This window comes from Pan paniscus, chromosome 20, assembly GCF_029289425.2.
Source record: "Pan paniscus chromosome 20, NHGRI_mPanPan1-v2.0_pri, whole genome shotgun sequence".
NCBI classification, from domain to species: Eukaryota; Metazoa; Chordata; class Mammalia; order Primates; family Hominidae; genus Pan; species Pan paniscus.
In genome coordinates, this window is record NC_073269.2 from 56,105,412 (window position 1) to 56,125,104 (window position 19,693).

At 51.2% G+C, this 19,693-nt stretch overlaps 1 protein-coding gene across 4 annotated transcripts in view; it reads right to left on the reverse strand.

The window, feature by feature from the left end:
- Positions 1-19,693, reverse strand: part of VRK3 (VRK serine/threonine kinase 3) — a 48,771-nt gene that overhangs the window by 14,059 nt on the left and 15,019 nt on the right. For all 4 annotated transcript variants that reach the window (XM_003814357.7, XM_003814358.6, XM_055103367.2 and 1 more), the window contains exons 4-10: positions 18,709-18,858; positions 17,045-17,302; positions 10,267-10,331; positions 6,979-7,045; positions 4,653-4,737; positions 4,278-4,383; positions 2,321-2,413 (exon numbers count right to left, since the gene is read on the reverse strand). In XM_003814357.7, the coding sequence (XP_003814405.3) occupies positions 2,321-2,413; positions 4,278-4,383; positions 4,653-4,737; positions 6,979-7,045; positions 10,267-10,331; positions 17,045-17,302; positions 18,709-18,858 (824 nt within the window). The remainder of the gene's footprint in view (positions 1-2,320; positions 2,414-4,277; positions 4,384-4,652; positions 4,738-6,978; positions 7,046-10,266; positions 10,332-17,044; positions 17,303-18,708; positions 18,859-19,693) is intronic.

Below are 19,693 nucleotides of genomic sequence, written 5' to 3' on the forward strand. Positions count from 1 at the left end.
CCAGCCGATTTTTTGTAAAGATGGGGTTTTGCCCTGTTGCCCAGGCTGGTCTTGAACCCCTGGGTTCAAGTGATCCTCCTGCCTTGGCCACTGTGCCCAGTCCATGTCTTCTTTTCAATGGCTGCATCTTATTCCACCATATGGATAGTGGACAACTGTTGGTTTTGTCTATGTAAGACCTATACACTTCCTCTGCTCCCTGTTTTTCTGTTTACAGTTTGTGGTGTTCATTAAAATAATAATTTTTTTTTTTTAAGTTTTGAGACAGGGTCTCACTGGGTCACGCAGGTTGGAGTGCAGTGGCATGATCATGGCTCACTGCAGCCTCAATCTCCTTGGCTCAGGTGATCCTTCTACCTCAGCCTCCCGAGTAGCTGGAACCACATGTGTATGCCACTACACCTGGATAGGTTATTATTTTTTATTTTGTACAGATGAGGTTCCCTATGTTTCCCAGGCTGGTCTTGAACTCCTGGGCTCAAGCGATCCGATCCTTCCACTTTGGCCTCCTAAACTGCTAGAATTACAGGTGTGAGCCACTGGGCCTGGCCATGATGGTCATTTTTATGTGGCAACTTGACTGGGCCATGGGGTGCCCAGACATTTGGCCAAACCCTATTCTGGGAGTGTCTATGAGGGTGTTCTGGATGAGATGAACATTGGGGTTTGTAGACTGAGCAAGGCAGATTATTCTCCTTAATGTGGGTGGGTCTCATTCAATCAACTCAAGATGTGAATAGAATAAAAAGCTAAGTAACCAGAAGCTCCTCCTCCCTGACTGCTTGAGCTAGAACATTGGTCTTTTCCTGCCTTTGGACTTGAACTGAAACAACCCCTCTTCTTGGGTCTCAGGCCTGCTGGCCTTTGGATTGGAACTTACATCATTGGCTCTCCTAGGTCTCCAGATTGCAAACTGAAGAATCTCAGGACTGCTTAGCTTCCATTATCAATAAGCCAATTCCTTATAATAAATCTCTACAAACACACACACACGTGCACACACACACACACCCTGCCAGTTCTGTTTCTCTGAAGATTCCTAATGCTTAGTTCCAGGATTTTCATCTGGGATTGCCTTTCCTCAGTTCTCAGTCCATGCAGTTCAGGTCTGTTTCTGCCAGGGCTGCTAAGCTTTGGGGATTTAAGCCTAATTTGCTGGTGGCAATTTTGTCACCATGAGGAATAAGTCTGCCTGACAACGAGCAGTGCAGAAGCATGAGGAGTCCAGAGATGGGAGAGCCGGCTTCCCAATGACAGGGTTTGAGCTCCTGGATCCTGCCATGCCCGAGACAGTGCAGTCCTTGATTGCTCCATTCTGTGGACTAATACATTGCACACATTCCCTTTTGGTTTTTGGCTTAAGGCATGTAAAGTTGGGTTTCTGTCATTTGTAATTGTAAGAGCAATTAGAAGTTACTTTAAAATACTATTTAATCAGTATCCTGCTTAAGGTGTTTCCCATTTCACTATTACAATCAGTGTTGCCAGGAACATCTTGTACACTTATTTTTGAACAATCCCATGAATATATAGGTAGGACACCTTCCTAAGACAGGAACTTGTGGATCAAAAAACAGGTGCATTTTGGCCGGGCGCGGTGGCTCAGGCCTGTAATCCCAGCACCTTGGGAGGCAAAGGCGGGCGGATCACCTGAGGTCAGGAGTTGGAGGCCAGCCTGACCAACATGGAGAAACCCCATCTCTACTAAAAATACAAAATTAGCCAGGCGTGGTGGTGCATGCCTGTAATCCCAGCTACTCAGGAGGCTGACAGAGAATCGCTTGAACCCAGGAGGTGGAGGTTGTGATGAGCCGAGATCGTGCCATTGCACTCCAGCCTGGGCAACAAGAGTGAAACTCCATCTCAAAACAAAATCAAAGACAAAAAACAGGTGCATTTAAAATTGTGACTGTTATTGCCTTCCAAAAGGGTTTCCCAATTCATGCTTCCAACAGTATATGAAGAATTCCTACTTCCTTATATCCTTATCAGCAATGAATATTATTATCATGCTTAATTTTGTTCAAAGGGTGAAAATAGTATCTTGTTTTAAGTTACATCTCTATAGTTACTAAGGAGGTTGAATATCTTTTCATATTATTTAGCTAGCCTGTGGATTTCTTTTTTTAAGAATTGCTTTTCTTATCCTTTTTCCATTTTCCTACTAAGTTGCTTATCTTATTTATTTGAAGGAGCTCTTTATATATGACGGACAGCAATCGTTTGTCTGTAATAAGCACTATGAAATAAATAGAAATTTGGAGACAGATGGGAACCTGAGCCCAGAGATCTTCCAGAGTGGGCAGGAGCTGGCTCTTACCTGACTCCGGTCCTCTGGATCCACAAAGATATTTTCAGCTGTCACATTTCCATGAACATACTCATTCTCATGGAGGAACTCCAGGGCATCCAGCTGGGGGAAGAAGCAAGTCAGTGTCTGCATGAGCAGTACGACTAACACAGAGAGGCTATGGTGCAGACCAGGACAGGGAGCCCCACTATTAAGGCCTGGGGTTGTCCGACACTGTGACTGGGGGTTAAACCTGACTAAATCCGGGGTAGCATGAGGAGCCCGCTGTGACAGCACATTGAGCACGCCTCTAATCAGGCTCTCAGGGAGCTCATCAATTGAGCTAAAGCGTGGCTTCCCATCTACGCCTGTATTTCTCTCTTAGCTGATGACAAATTCAGGAGAGGGAAAAGGGGTTAATGTCTCTCTGCAAAAATGACTCAGCACCTGTGGATATCAAAGAGCTCTTCTCACCTGTCCTAGAGAGCAGAAATAAATCTTGTTAAGCAATTTATATCTTGATCTCCAGCTCCAGCTGTCCCTATGAGCTCCAGACTCTTTTTTTGCTGTGTGTATATATATATTTTTGAGACAGGGTCTTACTCCTGTTGCCCAGGCTGGAGTGCAGTGGTACAATCACTGCTCACTGTAGCCTTGATTTCCCAAGCTCAGGTGATCCTCCCACCTCAGCCTCACAAGTAGCTGGGACTACAGGTGCGCGCCACCACACCCGGCTAATTTTTTGTATTTTTATTAGAGAGGGCATTTTGCCATGTTGCCCAGGCTGGTCTTGAACTCCTGAGCTCAAGTGATCCACCTGCCTCATCCTCCCAAAGTGCTGGGATTACCGGCATGAGCTGCTGCGCCCGGCCAATTCTTTGATTGTGTCTGCTGCCCGAGTGTCAGCTACATTCTGATCATATCCCCAACCCTCTTTGACCCCAGGGCTCAACTGTCCACCAAATTCTGCTCGTTCTCCTCCTATAGACTCTCCATCCCCGGGGCCCGGGACCCTCCTCAGCCTTGTCCTCTCCCACATGGACCCTCACTCAGATTCTTCTCCCCATTCCAGTCCCTCCCCATATGGCCCCTGAGGGCCTTTCTGTACCCAGAGCTGACCCCGCCCTCCCCTTATCCCAGCACTCTTGTGGCTCTCCAGTGCCCTCAAGACAGATCCCAGCCCCTCAGCCTGCTGTGCGAGGCCCCGTGTGATGTGGTCACCGCTGACCTCTCCAGACCAACTCCATCTCTTCCGCACTGCAGTGCCATACTGCAGATACTGAACATAAAGACCTTAGGACTCAGCATGTCGCTCCCTTGGTACGTCCATCCCTCCAGCGATGCAAACTGGGCCCTCTTACTCTCAATCACAGCAGGGGCCGCTTCTATTCAGAGCACTTGTCATAGTTTGTGCAACTGTTTGATTCACTATTGGCCCCTCCCACTAGACTGTGAGCTCTAAGACACAGAAACCATGTTTATGCTGCTCCCTGCTCTGCACCCAGCCCCGGGGACAGCGTCTGGCACCCAGCAAATGCCTGATGAATATTTAATGGGGATGAATGAATGAACTAATGAACAAATGCCATATGCTCTCCCTTCCACACAAGCCTTGCCCCAGCTGTATCCTTGGCCGGACCATCCTCTCCTCATCTATCCTCTGCCTCTTCCACCCAGCACTTTGCTATTTCCACTCATCCTGAGAGTCTTGGCTTAGAAACACCCTCCACCAGGAAGCCTAATCTAAGCCTTCAGTTTGAGGCCGGGGCTCCTTCCTCCAATGCTCATGGCCCCCCAAGGGCCCTCCACAGGACTGACCACCCATCATCTCGGCTCTAACCGCCTGCCATGGCAGTCAGTGAGCCAGCCCCCCAGTGTGCAGCAGAGGGAGGTGGGGGCCGGATGTGTCAATGACTAAAGCGCCTGCTAAACTAGGATGTGATGTGCCCTCCCTGACGTGGCAGCTGAGCAACTTCTGGGTACGCACCAGCCGGCAGGCCACCTGCAGCACAGACCTCTCTGACAGCACATGCTTTGGGCTGACATCCAGGGCCGACTGAAGGCTCCTCCCCAGGCTGGGTAACACCAAGAACCTGGAAGACACAAGCACCCCAGGAGGTGGGAGATGAACAGGGGAGAGAGGAGTACCGGCCGCCAAGGATGGACTGTTGCGTGGGCTGCAAGGTCCTGGTCCCAGGTGAGATCAAAGGTTCTGACTGGCTGGGCAGCAAACTAGATCAAAACTACGAGAAGGCAGGAAGCAAAGACCTGGCCCACGGCTTCGGGGTCCCAGCCATGCCTGGAATCACAACAGGAAGAAGAGGAGAGGCCGGTGAGGCAAGCAGTGAGCAGAGCAGCTCACCTGTATTTGTCCTGGTGAACACCGAAACCCATGCAGGTAGGGATGGCCAGCAGTGGGGTCGAGTACAGCTTCTTCCACTTGTTGACTGCGGAAAGCAGGGGCTTGAGGTTAGAACCCACCCAGTCCCAAGCCCATGGCAGTAAGAGCTAGTTCTCAGAGAAGAAGCACAGAGTGCCCAGACCGCCTCTAAGTCTCCTTGTTGGAGGTGACAACATTGTGGGTGGGTGATGGTGGGAAGGGGCTGGTGACGGGGCAGGCATGGGTGATCATGAATGTCTGTGATCCAGGTCTGCAGGTGATGGGGTGACCATGGTGGCTCTGGAGGAAGCATATACAAGTCTGGAGTGCAGAGATGGGATAATGACAGGGTTACTTCCGAATTCACACATAGAGCTAACAAGATCAACACGTATCTAACCTAGCCATGGCATCACCGGAATGTGCCTCTGCCTGTCTTCCAGATCTCAGTGGGGTGGACCAGAACCAATGGCGAGCTGATGCTAGTTTAACAGCTGGCTATCCAGGGAAGGCAGTCCTGATGGGTAGCATTTGCTAATTTCTTTTTTCTTTTTTTTTGAGATGAAGTTTTGCTCTGTCGCCCTGGATGGAATACAATGGCGCGATCTTGGCTCACTGCAACCTCCACTTCCTGATTTTAAGCAATTCTCCTGCCTCAGCCTTCCATGTAGCTGGGATTGCAGGCTTCTGCCACCAGGCCCAGCTAATTTTTTTTTATTTTTTATTTTTTTTGAGATGGAGTCTTCGTCTGTCACCAGGCTGGAGAGCAGTGGCGTGATCTCAGCTCACTGCAACCTCCACCTCCCAGGTTCAAGTGATTCTCCTGCCTCAGCCTCCCGAGTAGCTGGCATCACAGGCACGTGCCACCACATCCAACTAATTTTTGTATTTTTAGTAGAGATGGAGTTTCACCATGTTGGCCAGGATGGTCTCGATCTCCTGACCTCATGATCCGCCCGCCTCGGCCTCCCAAAGTGCTGAGATTACAGGCATCAGCCACCACGCCCGGCCTTTTTTTTTTTTTTTTTTTTTTTGTATTTTCAATAGAGATGGGTTTTGCCATGTTGGCCAGGCTGGTCTCGAACTCCTGACCTCAGGTGATCCACCGGCCTCCGCCTCCAAAAGTGTGGGAATTACAGGCATGAGCCACCGCGCCCGACTGCATTTGCTAATTTCTGCAGTGTAAATAAATACTCCTGCTATGGCCAACTCCAAGCTACCAACATGACATGACTGGAGGTGGGGTGGGAGAGATGTAAAGGGGAGGCCATCATGCAGCATTCTCACCACACAGAGACAACAGTGCACACAACCTCACTGGCAGAGATCACAGGACATGTAGGAAATAATTAGGAAGTGATGAATTTCTGAGGGTTCATTATCTTTGTTTTGAATATAATTTATTTGTAAAATTATATAACTTATTTTATATATTTTTTGAGACTAAGTCTCACTCTATCGCCCAGACTGGAGTGCAGTGGCATGATCTCGGCTCACTGCAACCTCCACCTTCCAGGTTCGAGTGATTCTCCCACCTCAGCCTCCCATGTAGCTGAGATTACAGGCACACGCCACCACGCCTGGCTAATTTTTGTATTTTTAGTAGAGATGGGGTTTCACCATGTTGGCCAGGCTACTCTTGAACTCCTGACCTCAGGTGATCTACCCACCTCGGCCTGCCAAAGTGCTAAGACTACAGGCATGAGCCACCACGCCTGGCCTATATAATTTAATTGCTAATACTGGCTGTCTGTAACAACCAGCTTGCCATCTTCCTAAAAATTTATTTTTATTTTTATTTTTTTTGGAGACAGGGTCTGGCTCTGTTGCCCAGGCTGGAGTGCAGTGGCACAATCACAGCTCACTGCAACCTCTGTCTCCCGGGCTCAAGCAATTCTCTCAGCTCAGCCTCTTGAGTAGCTGGGATCACAGGCGCGTGCCATTACACCCGGCTAATTTTTGTATTTTCAGTAGAGATAAGGTTTTGCCACATTGCCCAGGATGGTCTCAAACTCCTGGCCTCAAGTGATCTGCCCACCTGAGCCTCCCAAAGTGCTGGGAGTATAGGCGTCAACCCACGCCCAGCCTGAAAATTTAATACCTGGCTTCCAAGAGCTGGTGTGAGCCAGTCACAACACACACTGAGGCCTGAGGGGTCACAGGAGTCAGGTTATGGACACAGATGGGAGCAAACCTGGGCCTTTAATATAAGCCTACCCTTTTCATGCCTGCAGGTAGAAGTCAGGTGCTGTGACCAAGTTGGTGCCCCCCTCACTCTCCCCTCCTTGCCCAGTTCCCCGTCAGGTACCTTGCAGAGGCTTGGCGGCCCGCTGGAAGAAGTTCTGCTCATTGAACAAGCGCCCATCCTTGGCATCCTGGTGGGGGACAGGAGGGGCAGAAGGCTGTCACACTGAAGTCTCAGATAAGGGCCCCCAGTCCCCACTGGCAATTTGTTACTCCCTCGATGACCAGGCTCCTCATCAAGTCCCCACATCGGAGCCAAATTCCTCAGGTACTGCACACAAACACACATCAGAGACTGCGAGCTACCTTGCTGTACCCAGGTTCCTTTTCTTTCTCTTATGGTAAGAGCCACAGTGTTCCCTAGAATGTAGCCTTCAGCATAAAAACTACGTTTCCCAGCCTCCTTTGCAGTGAGGAATGACCACATGACCAAGTTCTGGCCAATGAGGATGTGAGCAGAAGAAATGCGGGCAACTTCCAGGTTATGCCCTTAGTGGGCTGGGACAGGCTCTACCTTTCCTCTTCTGTTCCAGCTGGCTGCAGTGCAGATGTGATGGTGGAAGCTGAAGCAGCCACTACGGCCCAAGAGATGCAGATTATGCGTTGAAAATGTTGGTGCAAAAAGAGAGAAGGAAACAGGGCCCCTTGTTTATAAAACCATCCTATCAGCTCTGGAAAACTGCCCCTGACTTTTAAATGAAAAAGCAATAAAACATCATCTTGCTTAAGCCACCATTAATATTAGGTATTTGTTAAAATAACACTAAATGGCCAGGTGTGGTGGCTCAGGCCTGTAATCCCAGCACTTTGGGAGGCTGAGGCAGGTGGATCACTTGAGGTTAGGAGTTCTAGACTAGCCTCGCCAACATGGTGAAACCCTGCCTCTACTAAAAATACAAAAATTACCCAGGCATGGTGGTGCATGCCTGTAATCCCAGCTACTCGGGAGGCTGAGGCAGGAGAATTGCTTGAACCTGGGAGGCGGAGGTTGCAGTGAGCCAAGACTGCACCTCCAGCCTGGGTGACAGAGTGAGATTTTGTTGCAAAAAAAAAAAAAAAGCACCAAATATTTTAATTAAACATAACTCATGCAGCTGAGTTCTTAAGAGTATAGAGTCAAACAGATCTAGGTTCAAACCCCAGCTCTGCCATTCATTCATTCATTCTTCCTACAAAGCCTCCATTATATGCTGAGTATTATTCTGGGCATTGGGGATATAGCTGTGAACAAAGCAACCTGCGTGCTGGGGGCACCTGGGCAAGTGACTGAGTCTCCATTTCCTCATCTGTTAAATAGGAACATGGAAGCCATCCCATAGGCTTGCTGAAATAATTCAATGACATAGCAAACACACATACACACACACACACGCACACACAAAACCCCAAAGAAAACCAAAAGGCTGGGTGTGATGGCTCATGCCTATAATCCCAGCAATTTGGGAGGTGAAGGTGGGAGCCCAGGAGTTCCAGACCAACCTGGGCAACACAGGAAGACCCCATCTCTACCAGAAAAAAAAAAAAAAAAAAAAAAAAAAAGCTGGACGTGGTGGTGCATGCCTGTGGTCCCAGCTACTTGGGAGGCTAAAGTGGAAGGATCACTTGAACCTAGGAGGCTGAGGCTGCAGTGAGCCTTGATTGCACCGCTGCACTCCAGCCTGGGTGACAGAGAGAGATCCTGTCTCAAACAAAAATCCAAAAGAATTAAATGACATAATGCTTGTGACACTCAGCCCAGGGACTGTCACATAATAGGTTCTCAATAAGCAGGTGCTGCTACTGGTCATTAGTGAGCCTGGCTCCCTGCCCCATCTTCTCCTCTTCTTGTCCTTCCTTTTCTCTTTTTGCGTCCTGGAGTCCTCCCCACGATGCTGGCGAAGCCCATAGTGACTGACGCGAGCGACGTGGGCACAGCCATGTAGGCCCTGAGCAATCTCATGTGGGGTATTCATGCCTGCCCCACTCCCTCAAGGGGGCAGCTCCTTCAGGGCAGGAATTGGGTCTGACCCATCTCTGCAGATGTCCCCAGCACTCAGTTCACAGGAGGTTGCAGGAAAGGCTTGGTGAATAAATGAATAAATGGATGAACACCACTGGGCATTCAGCCCCTGACCTTTCGAATGCTTCAGAACAGAGCTGCCTTCCCAGTGGATGGGGAGGGTGAATGTCTTCTGGTTGGCCCAGTGCCCTGTGCTCCCCTTCCAGCCCATCCCTCCTCCCGATGGGACCGGGACATGGCATGGCTCCCGCCAGACTGGGAACTTCTCCAGGGCTGGGCCTGGGGCCAACTCATCATCACCGAGTTTTGAGCCTCAGGAAATGTTGATGAGGTCAGGTGCAGGAACAGAGAGCAAGGCTGTATTTCTAGGATGATGAGCGTAATTACAGTAGTAATAACAGGAACAGCTCAGGTTGATGGGGTGCCTACTGTGCCAGACACACCGGAACCATGCAGAGAAGTGTTAAATGGGACACGGTAGCTGCCCCACTGGGAGGATTCAATGAAGCAGTGCTTATGAAACACAGCCCGGCTCAGGCAATGCCAGGCTCTCAAAGCAGGTGCTACCCACCACTAGTGAGCCCGGCTCCACAGCCCACGCTCTGACCCACTCTCATGGCCTCCACCTAGGGCGGAGGGAGGGCAACCAACCCAGCTGTCCCCGGTTTTCTGGGGTGTGAGACAATTCTGATAAACAAAAAGAAAATAAGAGTCACCCGTAATCCCAGCACCCAGGGATGATGGCGGGGCTATGAACCACCACGATGCCCTTCTGTTAGGCACCTCCTCTGTGTGGAAGGCGTGATTCACCCTTGTGGCCACTCTCCCTTTCCCTATTTGTTTCCTTTTAGCCCCAACGTCGAGTGCACATGTCCTGTCTGCTGAGACTCATGCTCGGCACCCGATGTGTGATTTCACTGAATCCTCAGCACAGGGACCCCATCTGCTGGGTTCTCTTTTGGACCCCACACCCAGCACGGTGATACACAGTAGGTGCTCGATACGAGCACGCTGCGAGGCCGGTGGTAGGGGGCAGATGGGCCACACCCTGTGGGTATTAGTGGCTCCATTTCACAGATGAGGAAACTGAGCTCTGAGGAGGATGGGCTTGCCCAGGTCACACAGCAGGGAAGCATCAGAGCCAGACTTGGGTGGATCCAACTGTGGGTTTCCAACACCCTGGGATGATGGAGAACTGGGCGCCTGCCCCGCCCACGGTTTTAATACTCCTTGCAGGTGGGGACCCTGGCCCCCGGCCGAGCTCTCCCAGCTGACAGAGGGGCTCAGAAGTCAAGGATGTGTTTGTGAAAGTCCCTCCCCTCCAAGCTGCCCCCCACCTGCAGGGACACTTACCAGTTTGAGCGAGAACTTTTGCTTCTGTGGTCCTGAGTCACAGGTGAGGGCAGAGGTGGGTGCAGCTGTGGGGGAACAAACAAGGGAGTGAGGTTATAACCACGTGGAAGGTCAGGGTCATCATCCCCAAACTTCCCAGCAATGAGAAGCGGCTCTGGTGCCCTGGTTCCAACAAGGTCAAGCGCACTCTTGGCTCTCACGACCTGCTGCATCCTAGTTTTAAATAAGCTGCTTCTTCCTCTTTCTCTCTGTCACTATCCAGCCATGCAGGAAGGGCTAATGCAGCAGGCCTGAGACGGCTCTCCTGGCAAGGTCTGAGACCCTGGATTCCGGGAGGGCTCCCAGAATCCCCTAAGTGAGTGGGGCTCGCTGAGCCTAAACTGCTTGTGCAATCACTGTGGTTTCTGTGCAACACCTGCTTTCCTCTGGGGAACCTGGGATGCGGATTCATGTCAGACAGAGGGGGCCACATGACTACTCCCCAGTAACAGCCCCGGGCACTGAGCCTCTGAGGAACTTCCTGGTGGACAGTTCCCATGTACTGTCACAGCCTGTGGCTGGGCAATTAGGTGCGTCCTAGGCAGAGTGACTTCATCCAAGGCCACATCCCAGGGTGACCCAGGTCCAGTGACTGATTGAGGTGGACATAAAGGCCCAGCCTCTCCTGGCCCAACACGGACGCACGCTGAAGGACCACTTTTGCTCCAGGGCCCTGCAGGGTCGGCTGAGGCCATCACTGGGCTGCATCACAGCCCCACCTCCCGCTCCTTACCCCCTCCTTGGGTTCTGATCCCTGAGGCAGCTCCCCATAAGCACCCTGCATGCTTGTCCCCCGACAGAGCCTGCTCCAGGAGCCCTTACTGTTCATTTACAGACCTCACCACGTCTCTGGCCCTGTGCTAAGTGTGGGCTTCACATGCATCGTCCCATCTGACAGATGAGAAGAGGAGAGAGGCCAAGAAACTCCAGGCTGACCAGGGTTCAAATCCCAGCTCCTCCATCTGCTCTCTGTATGACTTTGGGCCTCCATTTGCATGTCTGTAAGATGGGAGCAGTAAGGCCTACCCCGAGACTGGCTGCAAGGACTCAACAGGCTGGCAGGAGTAAGAGCAGCACCAGCGATGTGTGCAGCAAGAGTCTGCATCCCCCTTCACGCACACTGCTCAGTGAACCCACTCAGCCCAGAGCCCAGCACGGAGCCTGGCACATCAGGATTGCTCCACAGGTGGTGGCCTTAAAATATCCCCATAACACCAGGGCTCCCCAGCCGGGGAGTGGCAGAGCTGGCTCAACCTGGGTCTAGCTAATCCCAAAGCCCATGAGTTGAGCTCTTGTCGCCTGCACACCTGACTCACGCCGGTGTCCCTCCTTCCTCTGTTCTCATCGTTCCCACTCTCCCTTCATCATCGAGGCTGGTATCGTCTAAGACACTGAGCTGAGGGATGGGGGGTGACAAAGTCACCCAGAAGCCATCCTTGCCCTCAAGAAGCTCCAGCTGGAACAGGGTTGGGAGCCAGCTCTACACGTTCAAGGCCAAGGGTGCTCTGAGCCCAGGGGAAGAGAGGGAGACGTATGCAGGACCCGCATCTCGGGGAAAGAAAGATCCTTTCCAGCTGTGGGGAGAGCACTGGGGGGATCATGCTGGAGCAGGCTTTGACATCATGACCAACCATCCGCCCAGCTCTGGAACCCAGGCATAGTAACAGTGCCTGTCTCTCAGAGGCACCATGAGGTTAATGACAATGCGTACATGCCTGGTACTCAGAGGCAAGCAGGAAAAGCTGGCAATTTGATACAATTTTATAATCTGCTTTGCAGATTATAAAAAGCTTTTCTCTTTCACTTTTCTAACTGGCCCTGCGCCCAACAGCCTGGAAAGCTAGCTGGGCAATTTTCATTGTTGAGGGAGCCAAGGGAGGCCAGAAGGGAAAAGGGGCTTGGCCAAGGGCCCCAGCAGAGACAGGCCACAAGCCCAGGGCTCTAGACTCTGTGATCTAGGGTGGCAGATCCATGTTTCTGCTTGCCAGAAACCTGACACATGGAAAATCTCTACATGTGCCAAATGAAGACCAGGGCGTGGCAGGCAGGCAGGTGAGCACCTCCCCTTCTCAAAGGTCAGCTGGTCCTGAACTTGGAGCAGGAGCACTGTTCTGGGACCCATCCTGACCCTAACACCAGAAAGCACATATACGGCAGTGGCCGTTTTTCTGGCATCACTCTACTCATTTCACTCTCCTGACTGCAGCCCTGTGAGGGCAGTAGCATTACCATCTCCCCTCTGTAGATGAGGAAACTGAGGCACAGGGTCATGCTGTCATTTGAAAGGTCAAGCGACAAGCGGCAAGCAGAGGCAGCCCAGCCCACCGCTGAGCTCCAGGGTGCCCCATGCCTTCCACCTCCCCAGGCCCTGCTGGGGACCCTGACTGACTTCTCCCCTCCGGCCTCCAGAAGGAATCAGCAGAGCCAACACCTAAACTTTGTACCCAGTGATTTTGGACTTCTGGCCTCCAGAGCTGTAGGAGAATAAGCATGTGCTGTGTTAAACCACTCACTGTGGTAACTTGTTACAGCAGCCACAGGAAACTAACACAAGCCCCACCTTTCATCTGCAAAGGCAGAAGCTGCAGAGGGCAGCGTGGGCCTGACCCTGAGCTGCTGCTCACAGGCAGCTCTCCCAAGTGCACCGCAGTGAGCAGCCGCACGGATTCATGTGACTGATGACGGATGGTGGCTCTCCCCTATAGCTCAGCAAGGCCCGGGATATATGACATTATAGTTCAGTACTGGACAGAGACACAAGAGTTAATAAAATGCTTAGAGCATGGCGCAGAGTGGGGTAAAGTGTCCACTCCTCAAATAACCATAACGATTCAGCTTGTTCTTGTTGTTTTACTGTTATTGCTTTAAATTACCGGACATACAACTCCACCATCTCTTCTTGACTGGTGCAAACTGGCAGAAGAAAAGGGTGATTTGCTCTGGGGCGATGTCACCCAATGGTGGTGTGTCCCCAAATGCAAGCTCCGCATCAGCAGGGCCTTCACCAGCCCCGCTCTCCCTGCACTGTCTGTGCTGGCACCGCGGCCAGACACATGAAATGGTAGGTGCTGCTTAAGGATCCACTGAGCAACCGGGCACAGTGCTCACGCCTATAATCCCAACACTTTGGGAGGCCGAGGCAGGAGGACGGCTTGAGGCCAAGAGTTTGAGACCAGCCTGGCCAACATAGTGAGATCGTCTCTACTTTACAAAATAAATAAATAAAGGGACTGCTGAAGGAATGGATGGCTCACACAGGCTGGGCGCTGGGGTTTGCTATTTTTATCAAACAACCTGAGTCATACAAGGCAAAACCAAAACCACATTGGCCCAGAGTAGCTCCTCCTGTGCTTCCACTGTGGGTTTCGGGGGAGGGCAAGCGTGGTTTCTTCTCTCAGGAGCTCCTGGCTCTGTGTGTTTTCCTCTCCTTCTCCCTCTTCCTTCCCCGCCCTCCTGCCCTCTCCCCACCCTGCTCTCTCACCTCAATCTCTTTCTCACTGTTGGTTTTCATCCCTCTCCCTTTCTCCTCCCTCTGTGCTCCTCGGCCCCTCATTCCTTCTCATCATGATTCCTTCTCGCTCTTTCTCCCCGCCCTCTCCTTCTCCTTTCTCTCCCTTTCTTGGGAGAAGCCAGAGTGCCTGCGTTCAAATCCCAGCTCTACTACTTCCAGGCTGTGTGCCCTTGGGCAAGTAGCTTCCTCTCTCTGTACCCCAGTTGCAGAATGGGGTAATATGGGGTGCCTATCTCACAGTGTGGCTGGCAGCATTACATTGGTAAGACACAGAGAGTTCCCAAAGTGTCTGGCATGGGATCCTGCCTGTAATCCCAGCACTTTAGGAGGCTGAGGCGGGAGGATCGCTTGAGCCCAGGAGTTTGGGACCAGCCTGGGCAACACAGTGAGACTGTCTCTATTTAAAAAAAAATTAAAAATTAGCCTGGCGTGGTGGCGCCTGCCTGTAGTCCAAGCTACTCGGGAGGCTGACGGGGGAGAATCACTTGAGCCTGGGAGGTTGAGGCTGCAGTGAGCCGTGATTGCACAACCGCACTCCAGCCTGGGTGATAGAGCAAGACTCCATCTCTTAAAAATAAAAGTGCTGGCACAGGTGAGTGCTCCCTAGGTGTTAGCCATGGCCCTCTTTCTCTTGCTCCTGCTTGGTCTTGGTCACACTCTTTCCCCTCTCCCTCACCTTTCCTGGCCCTGCCTATCTGTCCCTCTGTTATTAACACTGCCTACCTCTGCCTGGGAAGGACCCTGTACAGTTTTCCAAGTGCTTGGCCTCCATCTCCTATCATCATTTGAGCCAACAGCCCCAGGAGACAGGGGGCAAGGCATCATCTCACTTTTCCAGTGGAGGACATCAAGGCACAGAGTGCCTGGGCTGTTTGCTGGGGCTCCCTCAGTGTGTCGGAGCCAAGTCAGGACTCAGATTCGGGGCTGTCTGAAACACCAGCTGTCCTGCCCGCCTGCCCAGACTTCAAGGCAGGGATGGCCAACGGAAGGCTCAAAATTGTCTACATGCTTGTCTGGCCAGCAGGCACTTCCAATTCAAAGATTTCCTATTGAAATCTAGGTTTCAAGCTTTTCCTGGAAAACTTGGAAGATTCTGGAGCCCAGAGCCTAATAATTCACACCTCTGGGATCCATGTTCCTCATGTATAAAATGGGGATAGGGATAGTACTGACATCCTAAGGCTGCGGTGAGAATTTAGCAAACCTCTGCCCATCAGATAACTTGTAAGCAAATATTCATGGCAGCGTTACTCATAACAGCCCAAAGCGGCAACAACCCAAATGCCCATCAGCTGCTAAGTGGCTAAGCCACACGGGGTGTTCCCATACAGCGGAATATCACGCAGCCGTAAAAGGAGTGCGGCAGTGACGCGCCACGGCATGGATGCACCTTGAGCACACGCTGCTGGGTGAAGGATGCCAGACACAAGAGGCCACACAGCGCAGGACTCCGCTTCTGTGAACACCCAGAAGGGGCAAATCCACGGAGGGAGAAAGGCGGTTAGTGGCTGCCAGTGGATTGGGGGAAGAATGAGAGTGATGGCTCAAAACTACTGGGTTTCTTTTTGGGGTGACAGAAACGTCCTGGAATTAGATAGTGATGATGGTTGCACAACACTTTGAATATCCTGAAGGCCACTCAGTTGCACCCTTTAAAAGAATGAATTTTCGTGGTGGCTCATGCCTGTAATCCCAGCACTTTGGGAGGCTGAGGTAGGTGGATCACTTGAGGTCAGCTGTTCGAGACCAGCCTGGCCAACATGGTAACACCCTGTCTCTACTAAAAATACAAAAAAATAAAAATAAAAAAATAAAAAATTTAGCCCAGTGTGGTGGCACGCGCTTGTAACCTCAGCTACTTGAGAGGCTGAGGCAGGAGAATCGCTTGAACCTAGGAGGTGGAGGTTGTAATAAGCCAAGATCATGCCACTGCACTCCAGCCTGGGTGACAGAGCAAGACTCCCTCTCAAAAAAATAAAAAATAAAAAAAAAAATAATAAAAGTATAACTTTTTTTTTGACATGGAGTCTCACTGAATCATTTTTTTTTTTGAGACGGAGTCTCGCTCTGTCACCCAGGATGGAGTGCAGTGGTGCAACCTCGGCTCACTGCAAGCTCTGCCTCCCGGGTTCACGCCATTCTCCTGCCTCAGCCTCCCAAGTAGCTGGGACTACAGGTGCCAGCCACCACGCCCGGCTAATTTTTTGTATTTTTAGTAGAGACAGGGTTTCACCACGTTAGCCAGGATGGTCTCGATCTCCTGACCTCGTGATCCGCCTGTCTCGGCCTCCCAAAGTGCTGGGATTACAGGCGTGAGCCACCGCGCCTGGCCAATAAAAGAATAACTTTTATGTGATTTATCTCAATTAAAAAGCTCCAAAAAGAAAAGAAAGGAAAAGAAAAACCCATGTAAAGTGCTTAGAACAGGCCTGGCCTTGCAGAAGCACTCAATATTTATTACAGTTAATACTAATACTACTGCCATAATTATTTTCCTCATTGTAACAGAGTCTGAGCTTTTCAGCCTTGTGCCTCCCTCCTCCCCTTCCATCCCACACCTGGGTGAGCGGATGAGCAAGCTTGGGTGCTCCCTCCTTTGGGGTGTGCATCCACGAGACTCAAACCATGCATGGTGTTGGCCCCTGTGCAGAAACCCTGAGCCCAGCCCCACCCCCGAGCACGATGAAACACCTGACCAGTCTCCTTTCCTCACTCTCAAGGCATCTCAGATCTGTGTGGGAGGCCTGCCTACTCTCCGCAGAGACCCCCATTATGTAAGCAATAAACCTCTCACATCCTCTTGGTGTGTGTGTGACATCATCAGTCTCGATGTTTGAACCAACTTTTACGTGGGGATCCATCCTCTCTCTGCACACTGGCCAGAACAATCATCCTTAACATGCAGCCCCTGGGCCTGCACTCCCACATGACAATAGCAGGTAGCAGGTGGGGTGAGGAGGGGCACATTTCACACAGGGCACGTGCCTTCCAACTGGCCGCAGTCCCCACCACTCCCAACTGCCTTACTCCAGCCTGCTGCACTCATTCCCACTATTGCCCGGCCCTGCAGGTGGGTAGGCGTAGAGTCCAAGGTCTAAGAGAAAGTTGCCTAGCAACAGGTCTGCAGCTAGGGATGTGGCTTCCATACCCATTCTCAGAAAGGGGTCCCCTCCCACTGTCCTGGTGCTGAGACGACCCAGTCCCTGGCCGCCCATGGACAGAGTGTACCTTCATAGAGAATGCCCTGGTTGTCCCTGGTCTGGAGGGACTTCAGCTCCCACTGTTGCCCACTCTTGTCTGTCAGCACTGTCCCTGTGGGCAAAGCTTCAAGTGAGGTGGTCACTCGGCTCCGCTTCAGCGTCTGAGGGCTCTGTCTGGTCTTCTGAGGGCTGCAGCTGGTCTTCTGAGGGCTACCCCTGGTCACCTGAGGGCTCTTCCTGGTCTTCTGAGGGCTGCTTTTGGGGGTTGGGGGTCTGCTCCCGGAGCCTGCAGGAGAATGGTAAGAATAAAGCAAAAGCACCATCCAGGAGAGAAAAGTTAGATGGGGAGTGAAACAGCAGCAAAATACTGTTCCTTTACAAATTTGTTCATGCAACAAACATTTCCTGGGACCTTCTATGAGTCAGGCCTTTGTGTGATGACGTTGGGGCACCAGATAGGAGTCGGACCTGCATCCTTCCCTCAGGAGTGCCCAGTTTGGTGGGCAAGTCTGCTCTAGACACAGCTAGTCAGATGCGGGTCTGAGACAGGGCAGTACAGACAGATATTAGGGCCCAAAAGAGAAAGAGATCCTGCCTGGAGAAGTCAGGGTAGGCTTCCTGGAGGAAGGGATGTTAGAGTTGGGTCTTGTTGGATGAGGAGAAGTTTGCCAGGGAATAAAGGACATTCTAGACATTTACCCAAAAACATCCTGAAAAAGGACTTAGTCTTGAGATAGAAAAGGGCCAAACAATTTTAGACCAAAGCCCTGCCCTAGAAGGGCTCCTAGCCTGGCAAGAGAATGGGGTGGGTGTGGTGGGAGACAGACTTGGACACAGGAAAAGACATCGCTTACTCTGTTCCTCCCACCCACCATCCCCTAAAGGCAAGTAATGGCAAGAGGCCTCTGGGCCCAGAGGATAATGAGGAGCAAAGGGGATGCCTCACACTGCCACTGTGGCTGTGGCTTCAGATCCAGGGGCTCAGTGAACAGGAGAAGGAACATAGTCCTCAGGCCTCCCGTGTCCTGGGCACTGGCTGGGCACAGGGTATATACACTAATTGTGCTGGGTCCCTACCTGCAAAGGGCCCCCAGCCCAGAAAGTGAGGCCGAAAGGGATGTGGAGCCTAGACTGACATGCGCTCCAATGAAGGCTGCAGCAGGCACGGGGGGCGCCAAAGAGGCTGGAAAGAGGCTCTGGTGGACGATGAGGAGGTCTGGATGCGAGCCTATGGCACTCAAGAGAAGCTTCCTAGAGACCAGTATCGGCGGAGTGGCAGTACACAAGGCCAAGAAGGAAGGTGAGAGTGCCCTGGGCTGAGGGAACAGGCTTAGCAAAGACCAAGGTTAATCCCCAAAAGTGTTTTCTGGGCAAAGACTGTGTTGAGGGCTAAAGCAGGAACCAGGCCACACAGATACCAGACTGAAGAGCTTGGTCTGAGGGCACCAGGAACAGTAGGGGTCTGTGTGCAGGGAGGGGCCGGGGCAGCTCTAGGTGCTGAAAGACCCATCTGGGGCCATATAGAGGCAGACTGGAGGGGGAGATGGGAGGCTAGGGAAGCTGCTGGAGTCAGAGTCCAGGCAGGGAAGGATGATGTTTGAGCCGGGGCTGTGGCAGTTTTGTCCCAAAGATCATCAGATGACCCAACTTTGCTCCACTTAAGAGTCAGGCCAGATAGACCTTAACTCTTACCTTTGGATCTCTCAGAGGAACTCAGAGGATCTTCAGACTCAGAACTGTCACCATCTGAGAAGAGGGATAATCGGGGAGAGGTGACGGTGCTGGACCATTTCACTTTCTTAGGAGAGATTTCAAAACTGGAGTTCAGCCCTCTCTTTGAGCCTAAAGAAAGGGAGACAAAATGCAGACTGGAGTTACAAAGGCCCCTCTGCAGGCACCATTGGACTGGGAGCCCTGAGGTTATACTCAGCTATGCTGTTCTCTTTGGCCCTCAACACCAATTCTTGCTTCTTCTATTATGTAAATATATGGGCAAACTGTTCCTTTTAGTTGTTCTCTCCTTCTTAGGTCTTTGCCTCTCTTGTATCTTCCAGCACTTTGCCACTCTGTGTCCTTTCCACATAATTTCTTTATATGTATGTATATTTGAGATAGAGTCTCACTCTGTTGCCCAGGCTGGAGTGCAGTGGTGCGATCTTGGCTCACTGCAACCTCTGCCTCCTGGGTTCACGCAATTCTCCTGCCTCAGCCTCCCAAGTAGCTGGGATTACAGGCATGCACCAACATGCCTGTAATGTTGCTAATTTTTATAGTTTCAGTAGAGATGGGGTTTCACCATGTTGGCCAGACTGGTTTTGAACTCCTGACCTCAAGTGATCCGCCAGCCTCAGCCTTCCAAAGTGCTGGGATTACAGGCATGAGCCACCATGCCTGGCCTCTTCCATGTAATTTCTTAAAATCTATCTTCCAGTTAACTAATTCTCCCAGCTATGTCTAGTCTGCTGTTTAAACCACCCACTGAGTTTCTGATTACAATAATTATTATATATATATACACACACACACACACACACATACAATGATTGTGTATATATACACACACACATACATATATATACATATATAGACACACACATATACATATATACACATACAATCATTACAGTTTTTATTTGGTTCCTTCTCTTATTTGCCTGTGCAACTTTAACCTATTCCT